At 42.6% G+C, this 21492-nt stretch overlaps 1 protein-coding gene across 2 annotated transcripts in view; it reads left to right on the top strand.

The window, feature by feature from the left end:
- LOC124140403 (alpha carbonic anhydrase 2-like) overlaps positions 1 to 10938 on the top strand; it is a 36527-nt gene extending 25589 nt beyond the window's left edge. For both annotated transcript variants that reach the window (XM_046507930.2, XM_046507932.2), the window contains exons 4-8: positions 3902 to 4047; positions 4385 to 4477; positions 6982 to 7054; positions 8732 to 8880; positions 9888 to 10938. In XM_046507930.2, the coding sequence (XP_046363886.1) occupies positions 3902 to 4047; positions 4385 to 4477; positions 6982 to 7054; positions 8732 to 8880; positions 9888 to 10001 (575 nt within the window). In that variant the 3' untranslated portion in view covers positions 10002 to 10938. The remainder of the gene's footprint in view (positions 1 to 3901; positions 4048 to 4384; positions 4478 to 6981; positions 7055 to 8731; positions 8881 to 9887) is intronic.
- Positions 10939 to 21492: the final 10554 nt, after the last annotated feature.

Below are 21492 nucleotides of genomic sequence, written 5' to 3'. Positions count from 1 at the left end.
CAGGAGACTTTCTTCTACAGTGTTTTTGTTGTTGATGTGGAACATATAGAACCGTACACAACAGGAGACTTTCTTCTACAGTGTTTTTGTTGTTGATGTGGAACATATAGAACCGCACACAACAGGAGACTTTCTTCTACAGTGTTTTTGTTGTTGATATGGAACATATAGAACCGTGCACAACAGGAGACTTTCTTCTACAGTGTTTTTGTTGTTGATATGGAACATATAGAAGCGTACACAACAGGAGACTTTCTTCTACAGTGTTTTTGTTGTTGATATGGAACATATGGAACCGTACACAACAGGAGACTTTCTTCTACAGTGTTTTTGTTGTTAATGTGGAACATATAGAACCGCACACAACAGGAGACTTTCTTCTACAGTGTTTTTGTGTTCCCTTATTTTGTTTCATGAGTCTACTTTGATTCTATGCTGGGTACTGTTTGTCTGGTAACGAGACACGGCCCCATGACTTAAATGGGATTAATACTGTACATTCAGGCATTGAATTTTTTATTCAAAATGATACGTCATGCTCTAAGCTCTTCGCCTTGGAAGGTACAGACATTTGTGGAATTTAATTAACCCTTTTCTCCATTTGAGTCGTAAACACTACTGACCCACTCCTGTCACAGTCATGTTCTGCAGATCCATGAATAAGCTTAATCTGTCAAATGTTCCACATCAGTGGTAAGGTTTCAGGAGTGTAAAGTGTAATTGTAGATTCAACAGCATATAACAGTTGACACCAAGTCCTGATAGGTATTATTTAGATGGTATAAAATGGTATCAATTTAACCTCGCTGTTCACCGTCTCCATTACAAGCCAAGGTTGCCCAACGGGGATTCTGATGGACCTAACTTATATTACATCTGAGTGAAAGAGTTTAATGAGGCCGTGTTCTATGCTGGCAAGGTGGGAGGACACGCAATCAAACTGGTCTCCTCGGATGACCACCCGATCCCTTCAGCCTGGCTAACGCAAGGTTACTCATTCCCACCCGGAATCCCCGTTGGGGAAACCACACAAGTCTTCACTCTTATAGACATCCGTGAAGATCCGAGTGAAAATAGGTCTTCACCAACACATGCTTGCCGTAAGATGCGACAAGGCTTCTCGTAAGAGGCGGCTAACGGGATCGGGTGGTCAGGCGCGCTGACTTGGTTGATGCATGTCATCGTATCCCAATTGTGTGATGCTCATGATGTCAATCACTGGATTGTCTGGTCGAGACACTTTTTTTTACAGACCGCTGTCATATAGCTAGAAAATGGTTGGGTGCGGCGTTAACAACAAACAAACAAACAAACAAAGAGATACTGTTATAGAAACTCTTTTAATACCAGTGAATATTAACTGAACACTTTAGTGATTGGTGCCAGTGACTTTTAATTAGGGATAGTAACATTTCCGTAAGGATGAAAATCGTAGTCAATGCATACCAGTATATAGTTCTTCGAATCTTCAAGTCAGTTAAGCCGTCATTAAACGTCAAAGTTTGTTGTCATTTTGTTTTAATTTCAAAGTTTATCTGAAACACGCGTAATAGTAAACAGGGTACATTGATTATGACTGATATATACTACTCAAGGTTTGCTAAGGATCACCACTTTAAAAGTTAATACATCAAATTGTATGTATCTGTTGGAATAGCCAAAGACAATATTGCGTGAAGACATGTTTAACGAACAAAAGTCTGTTGACATGTGCCACACAATGCCAACAAAATATATGTGACCAATATTCAGTCAGATCGCCCGTCAATATGGAAGCATCTGACCAAAAATGAAACGTCAAAAAATCATAGAAACAAATTTATTTGTCCTAAAAAACAAGTATCATTTTGTAATATTGTACCGAGTACAATTACGAGTTCCTGGCTCAGGGTATTCAAGTAGAAACGATTGTTTTGAAACTTCTACTCTAGTTACTATTTGTGTTGCATACATCTTTAAAAGTCCAGTTTCCACTCTTGCCGAAGTAGGCTTGAATTCCTTGACTCGATCGTAGCGCCACATGTGGCTATTACGAGTTATGTCCCTTCTATGCCTCTCCTATGGACCAATCAGGTTCCACCTCTCGTATCACTTGCATTTGCTTCAAACAAAATGGCGGCGCCCAGTCAAGACGATTTGACCGATAATCAAGATCTATATTGTGATAAAACGAGTCTAACATAGTGAAGTGCATCAGATCACGCGAGCACCTTTATCAAAAACATGAAAAGATTTAGAAAATATTTGTTGACAACGAGTTGGCGGTACACATGCTTTTCAAATCCTGCAATGGCAGTTCACGAACCGGATTACGATTTCATTTTGATTGGACAATGAATAGACTCGTTAGTCCAGCCAAAATGTAACTCCGTAATACCAGCCTAGTTCGGCAAGGGTGGAAACCGGTCTTTTATAGTCAGTTAACTCATTTGCCTCGGGAAGATGTGTTTGAAATTAATTATTCAAGTTTCTAACATTAGAACAATCATGGAAGTGATATTCTAACGTCTCATAATCGCCATTGCAGAAGTAACACTTAAAGTAAACACCTAAACGATTAGGTTGTTGCCCGATCATTGTGTACCGGGATATTTCCATCTATATTTGTTGGATAAATTTTTATCATCATCAAAACTTGATCAATAGCAAACTTCGAGTAATATACAGGTACATGCGTTTTTAGCAATGCGTGGAAAAGTCTAAGAACCAACATAAATGTCAGACAGCATCTTTGTTGTTTAGCGTTATGGTCGCAAAACGCAAATTACATTTAGGTAAATGCAAAATATGCAATGTGTGAGTGAGTGGGTATGGTTTAACGCAGCTTTCAGCAAAGTTCCAGCAATAACACGGCGGGGGACACCAGAGTGAGTGAGTGAGTGAATATGGTTTTACGCCGCTTTTAGCAATATTCCAGCAATATCACGGCGGGGGACACCAGGAATGGGCTTCACACATTATACCCATGTCGGGAATCGAACCCGGGTCTTCGGCGTAACGAGCGAACGCTTTAACCAATAGGCTACCCTTCCGCCCCTATGCAATGTGTAGCCATACGGTGTGTAAAATACGGTGAGGGCTTCCAACATTTGTTGTTAACAAGCCCTCCCGGCCAGTGAACTAATACATACACTGGCTACACGGATGAATGCTGTTCATTTGGGGCTTTCCTGTACATTAGGCTACTCTTCCAACTTCTCAGTCGGGTAGCCCAGTGGTTAAAGCGTTCGCTCGTCACGCCGAAGACCCAGGTTCGATTCCTAACACGGGTGCGATGCGCGAAGCCAATTTCTGGTGTCCCCTGACCTGATATTGCTGGAATATTCTTTAAAGCGACGTAAAACCATATTGAGTCACTATTACGAGAAATACCCTGGACCTGTCACTTCGATTTGAGTCTGATTCTAACACAATGTTTAAAATAGCCGAGCAATTGAAATACACTCACAAAACAACGAAATAGTAGGCATGGTAAGAAGTGAAACCAGGGTACGTATCCGAACAGTATGGAGAGACATTGGGGTTATACAAGCAGTTGTGGAGGTAAGGCACATTTCACATGCAAATCTTATGTGGAAAAAAAGAACGAATTGAATGCCAGAAAATATTTTATCATCGAAAATTATTTGAGGCACTTTCATGAACAACAGTAAACTACGGTTATAACGAACTCAAAGGGACTACTATTTTTAGTTCGTTATAACCGTAGTTCGTTATAAGCATATATACAGCATCACTACAGCAAATAGTCTGTACTAAAAAGTTAGTTCGTTATATCCGTCAGTTCGTTATAAGCGTGTTCGTTATAACCGTAGTTTACTGTATATATGTCTGTGTGTGATATTGGGCAAAACATATTTCCCGTGAACATGTTTCTAAAAGTAATGCTGTCGCAACGCAGGTCAGGGAGCAACGCTGTCGTTCTCCAGCGAGGACCTGGTTACAAACAACTTCCCCTACACCAACGGCGACGACTTCGCCCTAATTTCTATGCACTTCCACGAACCTTCCGAGCATCACATCAACGGGACCTTCAGGCCGGCGGAGGTAACCACAAGTATCTTATACTTCCTCTTACAAACGCGGGGGCACGGTTAGCCCTGTCGTCTAAGGCGCTGCATTTCGCTGTGCAGAGTTGTGTCCCTTGGACACACCAGAAACCTGTGATCGTGGGTTGGAATCCCGAGTCGCTGGGATTATATGTCCAGGTTCGTCAGCACCATACCCGTGCTTGTGGGTTTCACCGAAATGGTAAACGTCTGAGACCTGAAACGTCTTTGAGAAGTGCACCTAGGGCTTTCATCGCGCATTAAGCTTACAATTTCCTGTATGGTGACATGTGTTTGTTTGTTGTTGGTTACATGTAACACCGTCCTGGTTACAGTTGCATCTGGTCCACTACAACAGGAAGTATGGCACCATCCAAGAGGCTGTGCACAGACATGATGGCCTGGCTGTCATCGGGATCATCCTCGAGGTAGGCTCTCAACTGCAGTTCAGGTGACAATTGACTTGCCTTTGCATGTGTTTGTCTCGGCTGCCACTGGTGGGACAGGATACGCTCTGCTTTTATGAGAACACCCGGTACCATCATTATTTTATAATGATTCATACACGCATGCTCATTACAGAGTCGGAATCGTACAATTGACTATGCTATTAACCGAGTTTCTTATGATTATGGAAAGATGTTTGTCGCGTTTATTTATAATACAGCTACGAAATCCCTGCACACGTGGGTTACGACTCCTTTAACATCTGAAACCTTTGTACAGTAAACTACGGTTATAACGAACTCAAAGGGACCACTAATTTTAGTGCGTTATAACCGTAGTTCGTTATAAGCATATATACAGCATAACTACAGCAAATAGGACAAAAAAGTAAGTTCGTTATATCCGTCAGTTCGTTATAAGCGTGTTCATTATAAACGTTGTTTACTGTATTTCGGAAGCCAAAACGTCATGTATGTGATCCCAGCAATGGATAAAGTGACCAAACCCCAAAAGTCTTAAAAAATCTCTGAGGCATACAGAAATCATTGTACGATTCCGATTATATCATAATCATGTGTTTATAAATTACAATAAAATAGTGATGATACAAGGTGTTCATGATAAGCTGAGCGTATCCGGCCCCACCATGCACAAACACATGCATCGACAAGTCAATTGTTTACTTTAAAAGACACACGAAAGTATGGTACAGTCAAAATAGGGAATTGCCAACATCATTTCGGTCACTGATGAGTCAAATTTGGAAATGCCCTCCTCATGTCCGAAATCAAACTTTTGGAAACATTACTGAGGCCTTGAATGTTGATGAAACAACTTTTTAGCAAGAGTCCACGTCGTCGCCGTCGTCGTCGGGGTACGAGATGACACGCAGTCAACCAAGTCACCGATCTCGTTGGTATCCAATAAATCAGTCAAACTATTATCTATTTCCATTACCAATCCTTAGACAATATCTTATAAAATGTGTCTACCAAGAATTTAAGAAAGGGTCTGGAGTACACAAGATCATCCTCGATTGTCCTTGGTATAATATCGTATAAGATACATGAGATAACTTCCCGGGGCCCATTCACAGCTTGGTTTTGGAAGTGACCATCCCCATCTTTCTTATCTCAAAGTTATTTCGCTTATCAATGTACAGTAAACTACGGTTATAACGAACTCAACGGGACCACTAATTTTAGTTATAAGCATATATACAGCATAACTAGTGCAAAAAGTCGGGTCAAAAAAGTAAGTTCGTTATAAGCGTGTTCGTTATAAACGTAGTTTACTGTAATCTGATTGGGTGTCTATACTCAGGGGCTTGTTCTGAAAACGAAGCGAGGTTAAAAACGAAGCTAGGTTAGCGAAAGGGTTCATGGTATACTTCATTATAAAATGGGGATTAAGTACACTGGATAACCGAGGTTGAAAACAAAGCTATGTTAGCAAAAGGGTTCATGGTATACTTCATTAATAGAATGGGGATTAAGTACACTGGATAACCGAGGTTGAAAACAAAGCTATGTTAGCGAAAGGGTTCATGGTATACTTCATTCATAGAATGGGGATTAAGTACACTGGATAACCGAGGTTGAAAGCAAAGCTATGTTAGCGAAAGGGTTCATGGTATACTTCATTCATAGTATGAAGATTAAGTACACTGGATAACAGAGGTTGAAAACAAAGCTAAGTTAGCGAATGGGTTCATGGTATACTTCATTCATAGAATGGGGATTAAGTACACTGGATAACCGAGGTTGAAAACAAAGCTATGTTAGCGAATGGGTTCATGGTATACTTCATTCATAGTATGGAGATTAAGTACACTGGATAACCGAGGTTAATAACGAAGCTAGGGTAGCGAAAGGGTTCATGGTATACTTCATTCATAGAATGGAGATTAAGTACACTGGATAACCGAGGTTGAAAGCAAAGCTAAGTTAGCGAAAGGGTTCATGGTATTTATCATTCATAGTATGGAGATATAGTACACTGGATAACCGAGGTTGACACACCTGCACTATAAAAACGGCATTAGTTCGGACGAGTACTTCACTTCACCTCACCTCACCTCATCTCACCTCACCTCACCTCACCTCACCTCGTCTCACCTCACCTCACCTCACCCCACCCCACCCCACCCCACCCCACCCCACCTCACCCCACCTTACCTCACCTCACCCCACCTCACCTCACCCCACCCCACCCCACCCCACCTCACCCCACCCCACCCCACCCCACCCCACCCCACCCCACCCCACCCCACCCCACCCCACCTCACCCCACCTTACCTCACCTCACCTCACCTCACCTCACCTCACCTCACCTCACCCCACCCCACCCCACCCCACCCCACCCCACCCCACCCCACCTCACCCCACCTTACCTCACCTCACCCCACCTCACCTCACCTCACCCCACCTCACCAAATAGATCAGGCGAGGGACACAATTTAATGTCCCCATCTTCCTCTCAACAGCAGGACAACGTGTCCACTAACGCCGCGCTCAACACCCTCATTGACGGGATAGGACAGCTTGGCAGCCCGCAGAGTAAGTAGCATTATGTCACTCCTCTGACAGATCCACAACACTTGATAGTATGTCTAAACTGTTGATTGTATTTTTAAACTGTTGATTGTATTTCTACACTGTTGGGTGTATTTCTACACTGTTCATTATATTTCTACACTGTTCATTGTATTTTTAACATCTTAAGTAGCATTATTTCACGCCCAGTCTGACAGTTCTACAAACTATAAAACCTCAATGTCAAGGAATTACCAGTTACCATTATCCGCCGAAATATGGTTCCATTAGGCATGTCACTGTGCTAAACTTACGATTACCCCGCCTGCGCTAGAGTAATGTCTGACTCACAGAGAAGCCGACTCGTTATTGTCAAAACTTAGCGTGAGTATACACACACGTGATAATGGAAATATAAATACATGAAGTCTTTGTTTGTTTGTTTTTTGTTTAACGCCGTACTCAGCAATATTCCAGCTATATATATGACGGCTGTCTGTAAATAATTGAGTCTGGACCAGACAATCCAGTTGATTGGCATCATGGGCATCGATCCATGCAATTGGGATCGATGACATGCATCAACCAAGTCAGCGAGCCTGACCACCCGACCCCATTGGTCGCCTCTCACGACACGCATAGTCGCCTTTTACGGCAAGCATGGGTTGCTGAAGACCTATTCTACCCCGGATCTTCACGGGTCTAAAGACACTTAGAAGTTGGGAGAACATGAATACATGACACTTTTTATGCATAGCAACTTCTTTTTTATTTTGTCACGACTCTGAAACTTTGTGACAGTACAGCTCGCACAGATGAGTATGTCTAAACATGTTTCACAATTGCGAGGATCGATGCTCATGATGTCAATCACTGGACGGTCTGGTCCAGGCTCGATTATACACAGACCGCCGTCATATAGCTAGAACATTGTTGTGTGCGGCATTACACAACAAACAAAACACACAAGCAGGCGGCACTGATGGTAACTAGTCAGATCTTATATACGACTGACCCGATCTCAATACACAAAGGTATTACATTGTCACAGCTACTCCTGTCTTTGAAACTGCTTATGTATTTCAACACTGTTGGTAGTATTTCCACATTGTTGGTAGTATTTCCACATTGCTGGTAGTATTTCCACACTGTTGGTAGTAATTCCACATTATTTGTAGTATTTCCACATTGTTGGTAGTATTTCCACACTGTTGTTAGTATTTCAACTTTGTTGATTGTATTTCCACAATGTTTGTAGTATTTCCACACTGCCGGTAGTATTTCCACACTGCCGGTAGTATTTCCACGTTGTTGGTAGTATTTCCACACTGCTGGTAGTATTTCCACTCTGTTGGTAGTATTTCCACATTGTTGATTGTATTTCCACGTTGTTGGTAGTATTTACACATTGTTGGTAGTATTTCCACATCGTTGGTAGTATTTCCACATTGTTGATTTTATTTCCACACTGTTGGTAGTATTTCCACACTGTTGGTAGTATTTCCACATTGTTGGTAGTATTTCCACACTGTTGATAGTATTTCCACATTGTTGATTTTATTTCCACACTGTTGGTAGCATTTCCACACTGTTGGTAGTATTTCCACATTGTTGGTAGTATTTCCACATTGTTGATTGTATTTCCTCATTGTTGATTGTATTTCTGCACTGTTGATAGAATTTCCACACTTCGTGTCGCAGGTAAAGTCAACGTGACGATTGACCCTCGTGAGTTGCTCCTCCAGAGCGGTGGTTACTACACATACAAGGGTTCGCTCACCAACCCGCCCTGCTCGGAGTCCGTCAGATGGGTCGTCATGAAGAATGCGATACACACCACTGAGGCAAACGTAAGTAATTACTCCGCTTGTCGTGCCACAACCACCTGTCCAACTAGCTCCCAGTGCATCATGTTTGGAGCCGAATACAATAGAGATAGGTTGGTTGATAATCTATGATCTTCCCGGAGTGAGTGTTTAGTGAGTATTGTTTTACGCCACGTTTGGCAATATTCCAGCAATACTAGGGAGGATGAAACCGGAAATTGGCTTCATTCCTTGACCTATGTGAGGAATCAAACGCGGGCCCTCGGCGTGACGAGCTAACGCTTTAACCACTAGGCTACCCCACCGCCCTTCTTACCCGAACATGGACCGTTGCTCATGCTGTCAACCATTTGTTTGTTTGGTCGATGAGTATGACAATGTTGCCGGTATACCTGTAATATGGCGGACGTACTGGACTGGCGGGCCTTCACTGGATTGTCTGGTCCAGACTCGATTTTTTTATAGACCGCCGTCATATAGCTGGAATATTGCTGAGTGCGGCGTTTAACAACAAACAAAACAATCTAAATGCCTATCAAAGACTTCATGAATTTATATTTCCATTACCACGTGTGTGTATACTCACTCTATGTTTTGATAATAACGAGTCGGCTCTTCTGTGAGCCAGGCATTACTCTAGCGCAGGCGAGGTGATCGTCAGTTGAGCACAGTGACATCCCAAATGGAACCATATTTCAACTTAAAACACATCTGTGACGTCATTCTATTGTTTGAACGCTCAATTATTTTTCAGGAATGGAGAGTTGCTTGTCATCTGTACATTATCTTGAAGCAGCATTTGAATTTTTCAAATATTTTCAACTACAGAATATTTTGTCAAAGTGTAAAAGTAGGGATGAGTTTTAAGTAGGGGAATATCCTCGTAACTCTCCATTCCTTAACAATTATGTGCCTCGGCCCCTGCGGGACCCCGGCTCCATTATTTTTAAGGAATGGAGAGTTACTCGGACATTCCCCTCTACAACAAACGAACACAATGATTTACGATCTACACGTCATCTGTCTTGCAGGTTCTTATTCTGAAGTCCCTTGAGGTCCTCGACGGAGGCACTCTCACGAAATACGGTAACGAGCGACACGTGCAACCTCTCAACGGCCGGCCTGTCTACACCAACACGTGTTGAGGATGTGTTCGGGTAGCATGTTCAATGTCCCAGGAACACGTTTCTCTGTCATTAGGTTATTTTGTCTCTCGATGTAAACTGACAGTTGGTGTTTCACGTATATGTTCCCGAACAACTTGCGCGAAAGTCACATTTGTAGTCCCTTGACGTAATTAACCTCGACCGTATAGGAGGCTAGGGTCCCCATGAATGTAGAGGGCATGATCGGAAGGCACAGTATGCACGTTCACTATATATGTATCTGTCAACACGTGTCAGAGTGTCTCAACAGCTGTTGGATAATTAGGTTCATGAATCGTGATTTTCCTTTTAAGGTTCACTCAAACACATATTCCCGTGTCCCATGTAGGGATGGATAAGGTTTTTAAATTTTAAATTTTATTTCTCAAGTAAGTTACGAATCTGACAGGTAAACCTGATTCCCGTGTACCACGTGACTTGTTTAACGCCACCCCCTGCGCCAGGTGTGAAGGACGGGGCCGTGACCATGGTAACCACGTCTGTAGCACTCCTCCTGGTTCCACTTCAGGTTAAACACACTACGAATGACATGACGTCCGCAAAGTCTGCGTCTGATAGAAAACGAAATTAGAGCTCGAAATGTTTTTTTCTTATTGTGCTTAACAATAATGTAAAAACATTTAGGGCGGGTTGTCATGAGAAGCAAGAGTATATTTTACAAAGCATTATATATAGTACTTAAGCTGTGCGGGTGAAAATCAACCAATACTGGTGTATTCGGGTATATGATGTGTCTCCATAGTATTAATTGAAACAGTCTTCCTGTTGATCCAAGTATTCCATCTTGTCAAAGAACAATCATGATCATATTCTGAAATGTCGTCGTTCTTAAAGCTGACAGCGTCGCAATCTCATTAAAATCAGACCTTAGTTCTCACTACAGCTAAACAAATCTGAGGACATCCCATTAGGGGTCACGTCTGAACGACCCTTTCATCCGACCAATCAGAGCGTCGCTTACCAGATCATGAAAGTGACAGTCGGAATGTGATTATAATCTTGCAACCTCGAAAACTTTAACACGAGGTATTCCGAACGATGGTTCAGGGCTTGACGACTGAATCCATACAATCTATACCATCTATTAGCCATTCCAGAATGGTTATTTGTTCAGGTTTCAAATTTTTTATCGAGAATTTGTCAAAATATGTTTCGAAGCGTAGTCGCCAATTTGAAATAAGTGCCGTAAAGCACGAGTAAGTTGCCTTCTGATTGGCTAATGTGAACTTCTTGTCTGTCATTTCATTGGTCGGTCAAAGTTCGCGCAAGGTCGGTCTGACGTGACCCGTAATGGGTTGTCCTCAGATCTTTGTTTTAGCGGTAGCGAGGACCAAGATCTGATTTTAATGAGATTGGACAGCGTCGATGCACGAATCCCTGCTCATTCCGATGACGTGGCATTTTCTGAATTTCCTTTAATCTTTTTAATTGTTTCCAACAATATATGTGACCATCCATGAGATTAGGGATTTGTGGGTGAAAAAAAACATTTTGACTTTTCATTATATTTCAAAACTACCGTATCTTCGGAACACAAGAATACATTTCATATTTATTACAGAGATACATGGCATCAAACGCTTGTACTCATTTTCCGTCTTATGATAATGTCTGATTAATTGAAAGTAGATGTGTATGCTGAAAGGTTTTGAAATAATGTTTTCGTTACATTGCGAACAAACGAGACAAAAATAAGATATGTTGTGACCGCACACATGGCGATCTTCACTGAAGTAAGTTGAAACGTCAAACGTCTTCAAACGTCTTCAAGATGTCAGATCACAACTGTATCCTAGCACTCATAAGGTCCCCTTTCTCCTGAGGGGTCACATATACAACCTCGATTTGTTGTACAAATTGATTTTAGTTTAGATGTTTAGCAGGCAGCCAGTCTCGATATTTAGGAGGACCTAGTGTACGGCATCTTCCCGAGGCAAGCGTGTCCACTAGCCTATATCAAAGCCTAGTTTCTACCCTTGCCACATCGAGGCCACTTTTCTTGGCTCGACCATGGCGCCAACTCGCGGTGATCACGAGTTGTGCCCCATGTATTGAAAACGCGATATCCAATCAGATCGCTGTATGGCTTCACAAGGATGGCGACTACCACAGGCGTCGACCTAATCGATCAGATAACGAAAACATTCGCTATTTCATCCCTAACACAATAAATGAAAAAGACATATTCGTGTCAACAAAGACAGGCAGGGGTAAATCACTTTCATACGACCTACGAAGGTGTACCAGTCGTGGATGTTGATTTTGTGAAACGTTCTCTGATTGGACTATCGATAGGTGCGATAGTCCAATCATATTTAGCCCAAGAAGGTGGGCTTGGTGTGGCAAGAGTGGAAATAACACTTTGATAAAAAAAAAAAGACCAGTGGATGCCCTTGCCTCCGGAAGATGAGTGTACGGCGTACGTTAGCTGTCCAAAAGGTTGTAGAGATATGTTGAACTACACACATATGCAATTTACCTATTCAATTCATTATTGACTTACTCTCGACCTTTGGTGGGTCGGTCTGCATTGTTATAATTGTTATGTTTAGCCAGATAGTCCAGTTTACACATGCCTATCGCAGACTCTCTTGTAGATGGCACTACCCACGTTCGTTGTCATGGCTACGCCTCCAACCTATGTATTGTAGCTAGCTCTTCATATGTTGGCGTTTTCACCATCTTGATATTAGTGATGCGACACTCATATATTGATGGCATAAAATAAGGGCACATACATTAAGAGCAGGATGCCTAATACGGCATCACAGTTTCCCGAGGATAGCCGATGATGGCCGATGATGAATGCCGCGACACCTAAGAGAGAAACGTCCTGTTTTTTCTGCTGATATTCATCAGATATATTGTACACGGAAGTAAACTTGCTCACTTATTTTTACCATCAGTATATTTTCTTTGGGCAGCCTCGTTTTCACTGTATAACTCGAGAACTCATTGGTTTAGGCGGCAATCGGCCACCAGAGGGATCTCTGCAGAAACACGAGATATCAGCTTCTATCCTCATACAAAATCTCTCCTTGATGCGTATGCGCAAATGGGTATTTCCGGCAGAGTACTATTTGCATATTGGCGCCGCGTTTCATTCATAAAAAAAGTAGATCGTATTTTTCCTTTAGATAAAATCTACAGAATACTCGTAACACATTCCTCATTATAACAAACAGTGGTTTGACTGGCCCAGAATCGGTTAATGGGGGGCCATGATACTGCTGGCATATTGCTGACGGCGGCGTCAAAATGCAACCATCTTAAAACGAGGCTCCAAAGCTGTATCGACGTCATTGCGCATTGTTATATCTCTCTGTCAATTATATAAGTTGTTTTTCTCGTGTTTTACTGGTACCCGTTGCATGTCTCTGTAGAAGGTTACCCAGTTTACAAGCAGTCGTATGCCCTGTTGTACCACTACCGATAAACAAACTGGTTGTTCAGAAGCTGCTTGTGAAAGTAGTGGAGAAAGGAAGTCCACCTCCATGTATTGTCGGACTACAGGACAGAAAAGAGTAAACACTTGAAAACTGGATTTGACCAGCAATTACACATGTTGTCTAAACATTACTAGGCAGCAGACTTGAGGTCCAAAAAGTAGGACAACCGTATCTAATATTTCACCATCGAATAACCTTTTCTTCTTATTTTTTTTTGTGGGCGTTGGGGTAGCACAGTGGTTAAAGCGATCGCTCGTCACGCCGAGGGCCCAAGTTCGATTCCTCACATAGGTCAAGGTATTGAGGCCAATTTCTGGTTTCTTAAGACCTGGGATCGATTCCCCATATGGGGACAATGTGTGAAGTCCATTTGGTGTCCCCCGCCGTGATATGTTTGGAATATTGCTAAAAGCTGCGAAAACTATACTCACTCTTGTTTTTTGTTGTCATTTTGGTCACTTTTTGTAATCCATAAGGACACAACGGGAACCAGTTCAACATGTATTTACCTTGTCTAGCGTCTGTTACCCACTGCATCGTTCCCACTAGGCCACGAACATCTTCGTGTAAATAAAGTCGTTTTACCAACCTCTGTTTCTGTTGTGACTCACCCCCATGAGAATTCCGGGGTAAACAAAAATGGTTCCAAGTAATATTTACTTGTAAGAGGCGACTAAATGGATCGGGATGTGTGACTTCCGGGGGCGGTCGGGTAGCGTAGTGGTTAAAGCGTTCGCTCGTCACGCCGAAGACCCGGTTTCGATTCCCGACATGGGTACAATGTGTGAAGCCCATTTCTGGTGTCCCCCGCCGTGATGTTGCCGGAATATTGCTAAAAGCGGCGTAAAACCATATTCATTCACTCACTTAGGTCAATGTGTGGCATAACCCAACGACGTGGGACGTTGTTCATGGTATCAACCACAGGTTTGTCTCGACCAGACTCCATTAATGACGAGCATCCGTGACATAGATGGATATTGCTGAATGCGGCGTAAATCAGTCTTCACGTCCGTGTGACGTCATCACGTAAGATGTTTACTTGGGACGCACGGGTGGCCCAGTGGTTTTAAGGAACAGAGACGACACACCCTTAATTGTGCCGGGATCCGTTGTTTGTTCATTCATTCATAGATCTTTGGCCTATCATCACTATAACTGTGCTCGTGAGGCGACTATGCTTGCCGTAAAGGGCGACTACGCTTGTCGTAAGAGGCGTCTAACGGGATCGGGTGGTCAGGTTCGCTGACTTGGTTGATGTATGTCATCGTATCCCAATTGCGTTGATCGATGGTCATGATGTCAATCACTGGATTGTCTGGTCCAGACTCGAATATTTAAAGACCAGCGTCATATAGCTGGAATATATTTGAGTGCGACGTTAAACAACGAACAAACAAACTAACAAACAGACCTGTGCTCGTGGGTTTCACCAAAGCAGATCATACACGGCCTGAAAAACAGTGGATTTTTTTTCAGACAGTACCTTTTGACATTAAACCAGACCAGCTCAAGGTCGCCATGGAGAGATTTCTAGTGTGATTTAACCTTGGGTAGTGCTGCAATTTATTATATACTTCAGTGTGAAAGACTGAGTTTCCCGAATTTGAGAAATGTGATATTTCTCTGCAGTGAACATAACACTTGGACGGAACTATTGTCATACAAGAGTTACCTCCCCGCATATTGTCTCCCTTTTCGTAAGTGTCTAGCCCCTATACAAACTGGTGACTTCCTTTTTACGTACAGTTCCACATTGACAAGGCGAACTAATGACAGATGGCCATTTATGGCGTAAATGTCTCCTCTTACCGTTTGTTATACTTTTGAAAATGTTTCGTTAAACTGTAAATCTCTCATTTAACTCTTATCAATCAAGGCTGTTCTTTTTGCAAAGCACCATTTTAGTTACTTGACCGGCGTGTATTCTTTCGCTTCTAACATCGGTCTTGCAGATTTCAAGAATATTATTTTTATTGAAGTTGATTTGTATAATTATAATCATATCCATGTGTATGATCAAGAATTTTCGTGACCCTAATTCTGTTTTGTTACTTTTGTATATATTTTATCAGATTTTGCAAACCCGGAACTACTTTGTAAGTCGTAATGACAAGGGGTGGTGAAACGTCGCGGCGTGTTAGGTCGGGAAAATTTACGTTTCAATGTTTTATATTTGTAATGAAACTATTTAATTTTCCCGTTGACAACTACATAAAAAGTATGATACATAGGATAGTCCATGTCTCTCGTGAACAATCATGTTTCTTTCGTCTCGTGAAAATATCTCCTATCCCCGTCACTCGATAAGAGAACCATGATATCTACCCACATGGCATAGCTTTACTCGGTTCGTATACTCATAAGAGGCGGGTAACGGGACTATCTGTGGATGCAATAATATCATGCTTGGTCAAACTAAACAAGAATTCCGAATTCAAATACAAATGAAATTTGGTTATATCCTAGCTTAACATGACAAACCTTTAAATATCCACTTCAAACTCCAAGTGTTGATGACATCGAGGCATTTCTGGATGGAGTCAACACCAAATTAAAGATGATCAAATCTTCTTCAAAATGATCTGATATCAGCAAACTGGTAGACATCAATGGGGGGGTCATTGAAAAAATCCTTTATCATAATGTTCAAAAGTACAGGACTTGTGACACGTCCTTGAAGGTTGACGTTTTCCAATATCCGCATACCTGACATATATCCCCAACACGTTACATCGGTAGTGTTTCATCAATGAAGTTTTGTTTGTTTGTTTGTTTGTTTGTTTGTTTGTTTGTTTGTTTGTTTAACGCCTCCCTCAGCAATATTTCAGCTGTATGGCGGCGGTCTGTAAATTATCGAGTCTGGACCAGACAGTCCAGTGACTGACATCATGAACATCGATCAACGCAAATGGGATCGATGACATGCATCAACCAAGTCAGCGAGCCTGACCACCCGATCCCGTTAGTCATCAATAAAATGATTTAAACCATTAATACATGCCAGTAACGGACAGTAAAATAACTAGATTAACACAGATATGTCTATACATAACATCACATTATAAACATGGGTTACACATCGCCTACAGGTGGGTATAACCTATAGTTAGTTTAAAGTCATGCAGTCAATACCTACCTGTGTGCCCCACGTCTGTCGCATTTGACCTGTGATGAAGCATCAAAGTACAAGCTTGTGGACCCTCATAGATGACATCCATGTGAAATTTGGGGATAGGAAAATTAGGCAAGAAGTAGGCATCCCCCTTGGCACCAATTGTGTCCACGCCTTGCTGATCTGATTCTCGGATCGGGATCCGAGTTTCGGATCGGATCGGCAAAATCCAAATAGAGGAATTTGACCATTAAGTCTAACTTCATCTTAAGGTATATCGATGATCTGATATCGTTTAATTAGTCACTCTGCCAAGTTCCTGCTGCCGCTTTTTATACCTGATTTAGAAATAAAAGAGACGAATGGGACAACCTCCCCCCAACATTGGCTGCAAGACTTTATTCTGCTTTCAAGAGGTGGGGTGAGTGAGTGGGTGGGTGAGTGAGTGAGTGAGTTTTGTCGCTTAGAGAAGAGAAAGGGTTTGGTCGTTTTATTACAAAGGCTATGACTTCAGGAAGACGTAATTTTGCTGTTCCATATTGAGTCCTTTAATTGACAGGGGAACTGAGATCAGAATTACAGACCATAGTTGAACAGATAGAAGTCAACTACTTCAGGACGAATGGAGGCGTCCATTGGAAACGTAGGTGAGAGCAATGACATTGTGGGTGTTCCACTGTAGTATTGTATAGTAGCACAATAAAACCCTAAGTTGTGAGGGTTCAGCAACCAACGCTTGTAAGAGGCAACTACCCGTATCTGGGATCCGACTGGGTGAGGAGGTTGATACATGTCATCGTATTCTAACTGCACGATGTCGACCCGTGAAGATCCGGGTTAGAATAGGTCTTCAGCAACCCATGCTTGCCGTAAAAGGCGACTATGCTTGTCGTAAGAGGCGTCTAACGGGATCGGGTGGTCAGGCTCACTGACTTGGTTGATGCATGTCATCGGTCCCAATTGCGTGGATCGATGCTCATGATGTCAATCACTGGATTGTCTGGTCCAGACTCGATTATTTACAGACCGCCGTCATATAGCTGGAATACTGCTCAGTGCGGCGTTAAACAACAAACAAACCAAACAAAACCACTCGCGCAGATCGATGCTCTTGTGATCAATCACTGGATTGTCTTGTCCAGACTCGATGATTCACAGACCGCCGTCATATAGCTGTACCATTGCTGAGTGCGGCGTTAAACAACAAACAAATAAACACTGTTAAGGTTAGATACACTTTTTAATGCTAACAAATAAACTAATATTTAATAAAACAAACAAACATGGCAGTGACAAAAACATTTCTGAGAAGGACAGAAGAAGAAGCTACACGAGAACTAGGCTCAGCTGGAATTAATCTGCAGTCAACACAGAGACTTGGTTCCGACAATTCCACAGACCTGGCAAGTTTCATTAAGTCGTTCAAGCATCGTTTTATACTCACACGCAAAAAGAAACGCAAGTCGAGTATGCAGTATACATGTTATTTATTTTCAACAGTAAAGACAAGAAATACTAATAGGGCAAGATTGACAAACCAATTGACTGAAGACAGTTTAATGGATTAAAAGGCAGATGGCATAATTGTGTTTTTTTTCAAATGTTAAGGGCTTACACAGTTTCGGGTCAATACCCAAAATGTCAGTCAATACCTGGTGTGACCACCATTAGCATTGATCACTGCCACACATCTCCTGTACATTGAGTGGATCAGACGGTTTGTGAAGGCCCTAGGGATCCTCCTGCACACACCCAGAGCAGCTGTGCGTATTTCATCTGCAGTTGTAGGGACTGGGCGCACATTGTGCATACGCCTTTGAACCTCATCCCACAAGTGTTCGATGGGGTTCAGATAAGGGCTGAGGGCTGGCCACGGTAGAACACGGATGTTGTGTTGTTGCAGAAAGGCCATGGTAGCTCTTGCAACATGGGGACGAGCGTTGTCCTGCTGGAAAATGTGTTGTTGATGTTGTGCAAAAAATGGAACAACGTGGGGTCTGATCACTTGGTCGATATACCGCTGAGCAGTGACGCCGTGTCCCCGACCTTGACCAACATTCAGAAAGCACATGGGTCCAAGTCTCGCATTAAGTCCAATCCCTGCCCATATCATGACGCTAGGTCCACCCCATAGATCCCATTCCACAACGTTTCTGTCTGCGAAACGATCACCTCGATGCCGCCAAATTCTAACTCTTCCGTCTGCATGGGAGACACAAAAGCTACTTTCATCATTGAAGACGACACGCCTCCATTCACGATGACGCCAATTGTGATGACCCTGTACCCACTGAAGTCGTGCTTGTCGATGCCGTGGTTCGAGAACAGGACGACGTGCTGGTCGGCGACATCTGAGGAGGTTGTTGGAACGGAGACGTCGGATCACAGTGTCCCAGCTAATGTGTCGATTATGTGTTCCTATGGTCTGTCGAGCACTTTCACTTGCAGTTAGGAACGGATGTCGCTGGTGTTGACGGGTAATGTGCCGATCTTGTCGAGGTGTCGTGACCCTAGGACGACCGCACCGAGGAAGGTCATCTGTGGTCTGTGTAGCATTGTATCGATGCAGGAAACGGTAAATTGTGGTTATGTAAACGTTGAAATGACGGGCAACATCTTGAACAGACTCTCCAGCTTCCAAACGTCCGATAGCCTGGTTTCTCTGAATGTGAGTTAGGCCTGGCATTGTTGACAAAGGACTGGTAGGTCCAAGAATCGGCCACAGTTTTATACCCACTACAGTTCGTGACAGTTCGTGCATTTTCGATTTCGCAAGAAATGGGTGCATGATACCCACATATTCATTGAAATGGTGCGTTTTGGCGATTCGTTTTTTATGTTGCGTTTTTACTCGGGGCTTCCAAAATGCAACCAAAAATATTGATAAAACCATCAGGCTTCACTACATGCTCAAACTCGTATCAATTTATGGTTCCGTGTTTGTTACCTATTTGCTTAAAACTACTTGCGTTTCCTTTGCGTGTGAGTATATCTGTCTGTAACTCACACTTTAATTTACAAAGCCTAACGGTCAATGCATGATTCACACACGGCACAAGCCACGCTGTTTCAACCTGCCATGAAAATGTGCAGCAGAACGTGTAGCATAGTCTCTCGTTATATTTTAACTCGACCACTCACTCATGACCATCATTGATCTGGTAAAAGAGTATGCTGTGCACATTCCATTACCCTCCATTGCGTCCACGGGCCTGGCAGCAGCTGTTCACTTGCACTCTGAGGTCTTCATGTCGCAGTGATCAGATGTGTGCAGAATTACTGTGATGGAGTATGAACGTTTAAGTGAAACGAAGGCCTGCTGGTGTGTCACTGCGGGCCTTGTGTTAGCCGTGACAGGCACGACACTCCTCTCCGTGTTTTTAAATCGGACATATCCCAGTCAGACGGACGACCTATGTCTATGCAATGCGACAAATGTAACGTTCAGCTATCACCCAAACAGCAAAAATGGTAAGATAATGATAATAACAATAGAAGGCACTGGAATGTATGACCTCCCCGAGCGACTACTTGTTTTAATCAAGTCTTTAATGAATTGCTGGTCAACTCGACTTGAGATGTTTCGCAGGGGCGGGAGGTGACTTCGGAACCCATTTCTATTAGAAGAGAATATTTCAGGGCGATCCTGTTAGTCCTTTGCTTTTCTGCTTGTCACTTAATCCTTTAAGCCACAAATATTTATTCTGCATCCGTCCCTTCATATTCGTTTGGTGTTGTTGATTGGATGAAGCAAGAAATTGACACCCTCACAAGAAGAATTATGTCAGACAATATAGATCCAATCACCCTCGCTCTTCCCTCAATCGCTCATATTTACCAATTACAATGGGAGTGCGTGGTGGCTCTTCATGATAGAATTTTATTGTGCACTTTTGCACACATTTATTTGTCTGATGATCCTCTTGTGGAGCATGTCAAGACCCATGATCAAAACAAGTCATTCCACCGTTTTCTTAAAAGAGACAAGAATGTGGGACATAACCTCAAGGTCAATGTTGATTTTGTTTATGGTTCTGTACTGTTGAATGGTACAGAAATGAGTGTCAGCCAAGCGAAGTGCCATATCAAATTAGCCCAGATTTTTTCAGGGAGAGGCAATCTGAACGACCACTGAAAAGTGAAACAGAAGGCTTTCTGTTTGCTGCTCAGGACCAGTCACTTCCCACTCGAAACCGTCAATGTGTGATTTTGCATCAAAATGTAAATATGAAATGTAGATAATGCAATGTATTCACATTGTCAGTGGGTGCCCAGCTTTGGCACAAACACAGGTATCTTAAGCGAAATGTTGGAGTGGCTCGATCATTTTATTACCGTCTTCGTCATGCTTGTGGTTTTGACTCAGAGGTCCATCCATGGAACGACCCGAATATTTGGAGGGCGTCATGTAAAATGATAAATACAAAATTCTTTGGAATAGGCCCGTATACAGCCTCAGACGTATCCAGGCCAACAAACCTGATCTTGTTGTTATTGACAAATCCAATGAAATCATTAATATAATTTAGTTTTCTGTCCTTTTTTACAGTAATGTGGTTGACAAGATTCGTGAAAAACATGGCAAATATGCGGACCTCGCTTTCGAAATATCACTCTTGCATCCCAAGTACCAAGTTGTCCGACTCCCCATTGTTCTCGGTGTCTTAGGTTTGTTACCTCCCAATCTGTTGACTGACATTGGAAGAGTACCCGGGTTTGCTGCCAGAAATACAGCCCTTCTGACAATCTGGGAAATGCAGAAGGCTGCAGTGTTGGGGAGTCTTCACATATACCGAAAAGGTTCTGGGTGGGTTCGTATAGGCAGCGCTTCCTGGGAGAAGTCCAACTCGATGCCAGGGCTCCGTGTGGAGGTCGATGACCTCACAACAGGTGCTTGTTTAATGTT

This window comes from Haliotis rufescens, unplaced genomic scaffold (assembly GCF_023055435.1).
Source record: "Haliotis rufescens isolate VD_foot unplaced genomic scaffold, xgHalRufe1.0.p SCAF_37, whole genome shotgun sequence".
Lineage (NCBI taxonomy): Eukaryota > Metazoa > Mollusca > Gastropoda > Lepetellida > Haliotidae > Haliotis > Haliotis rufescens.
Note: the sequence above shows the minus strand (reverse complement) of the source record. Positions and strands in the feature narration are given on the sequence as shown.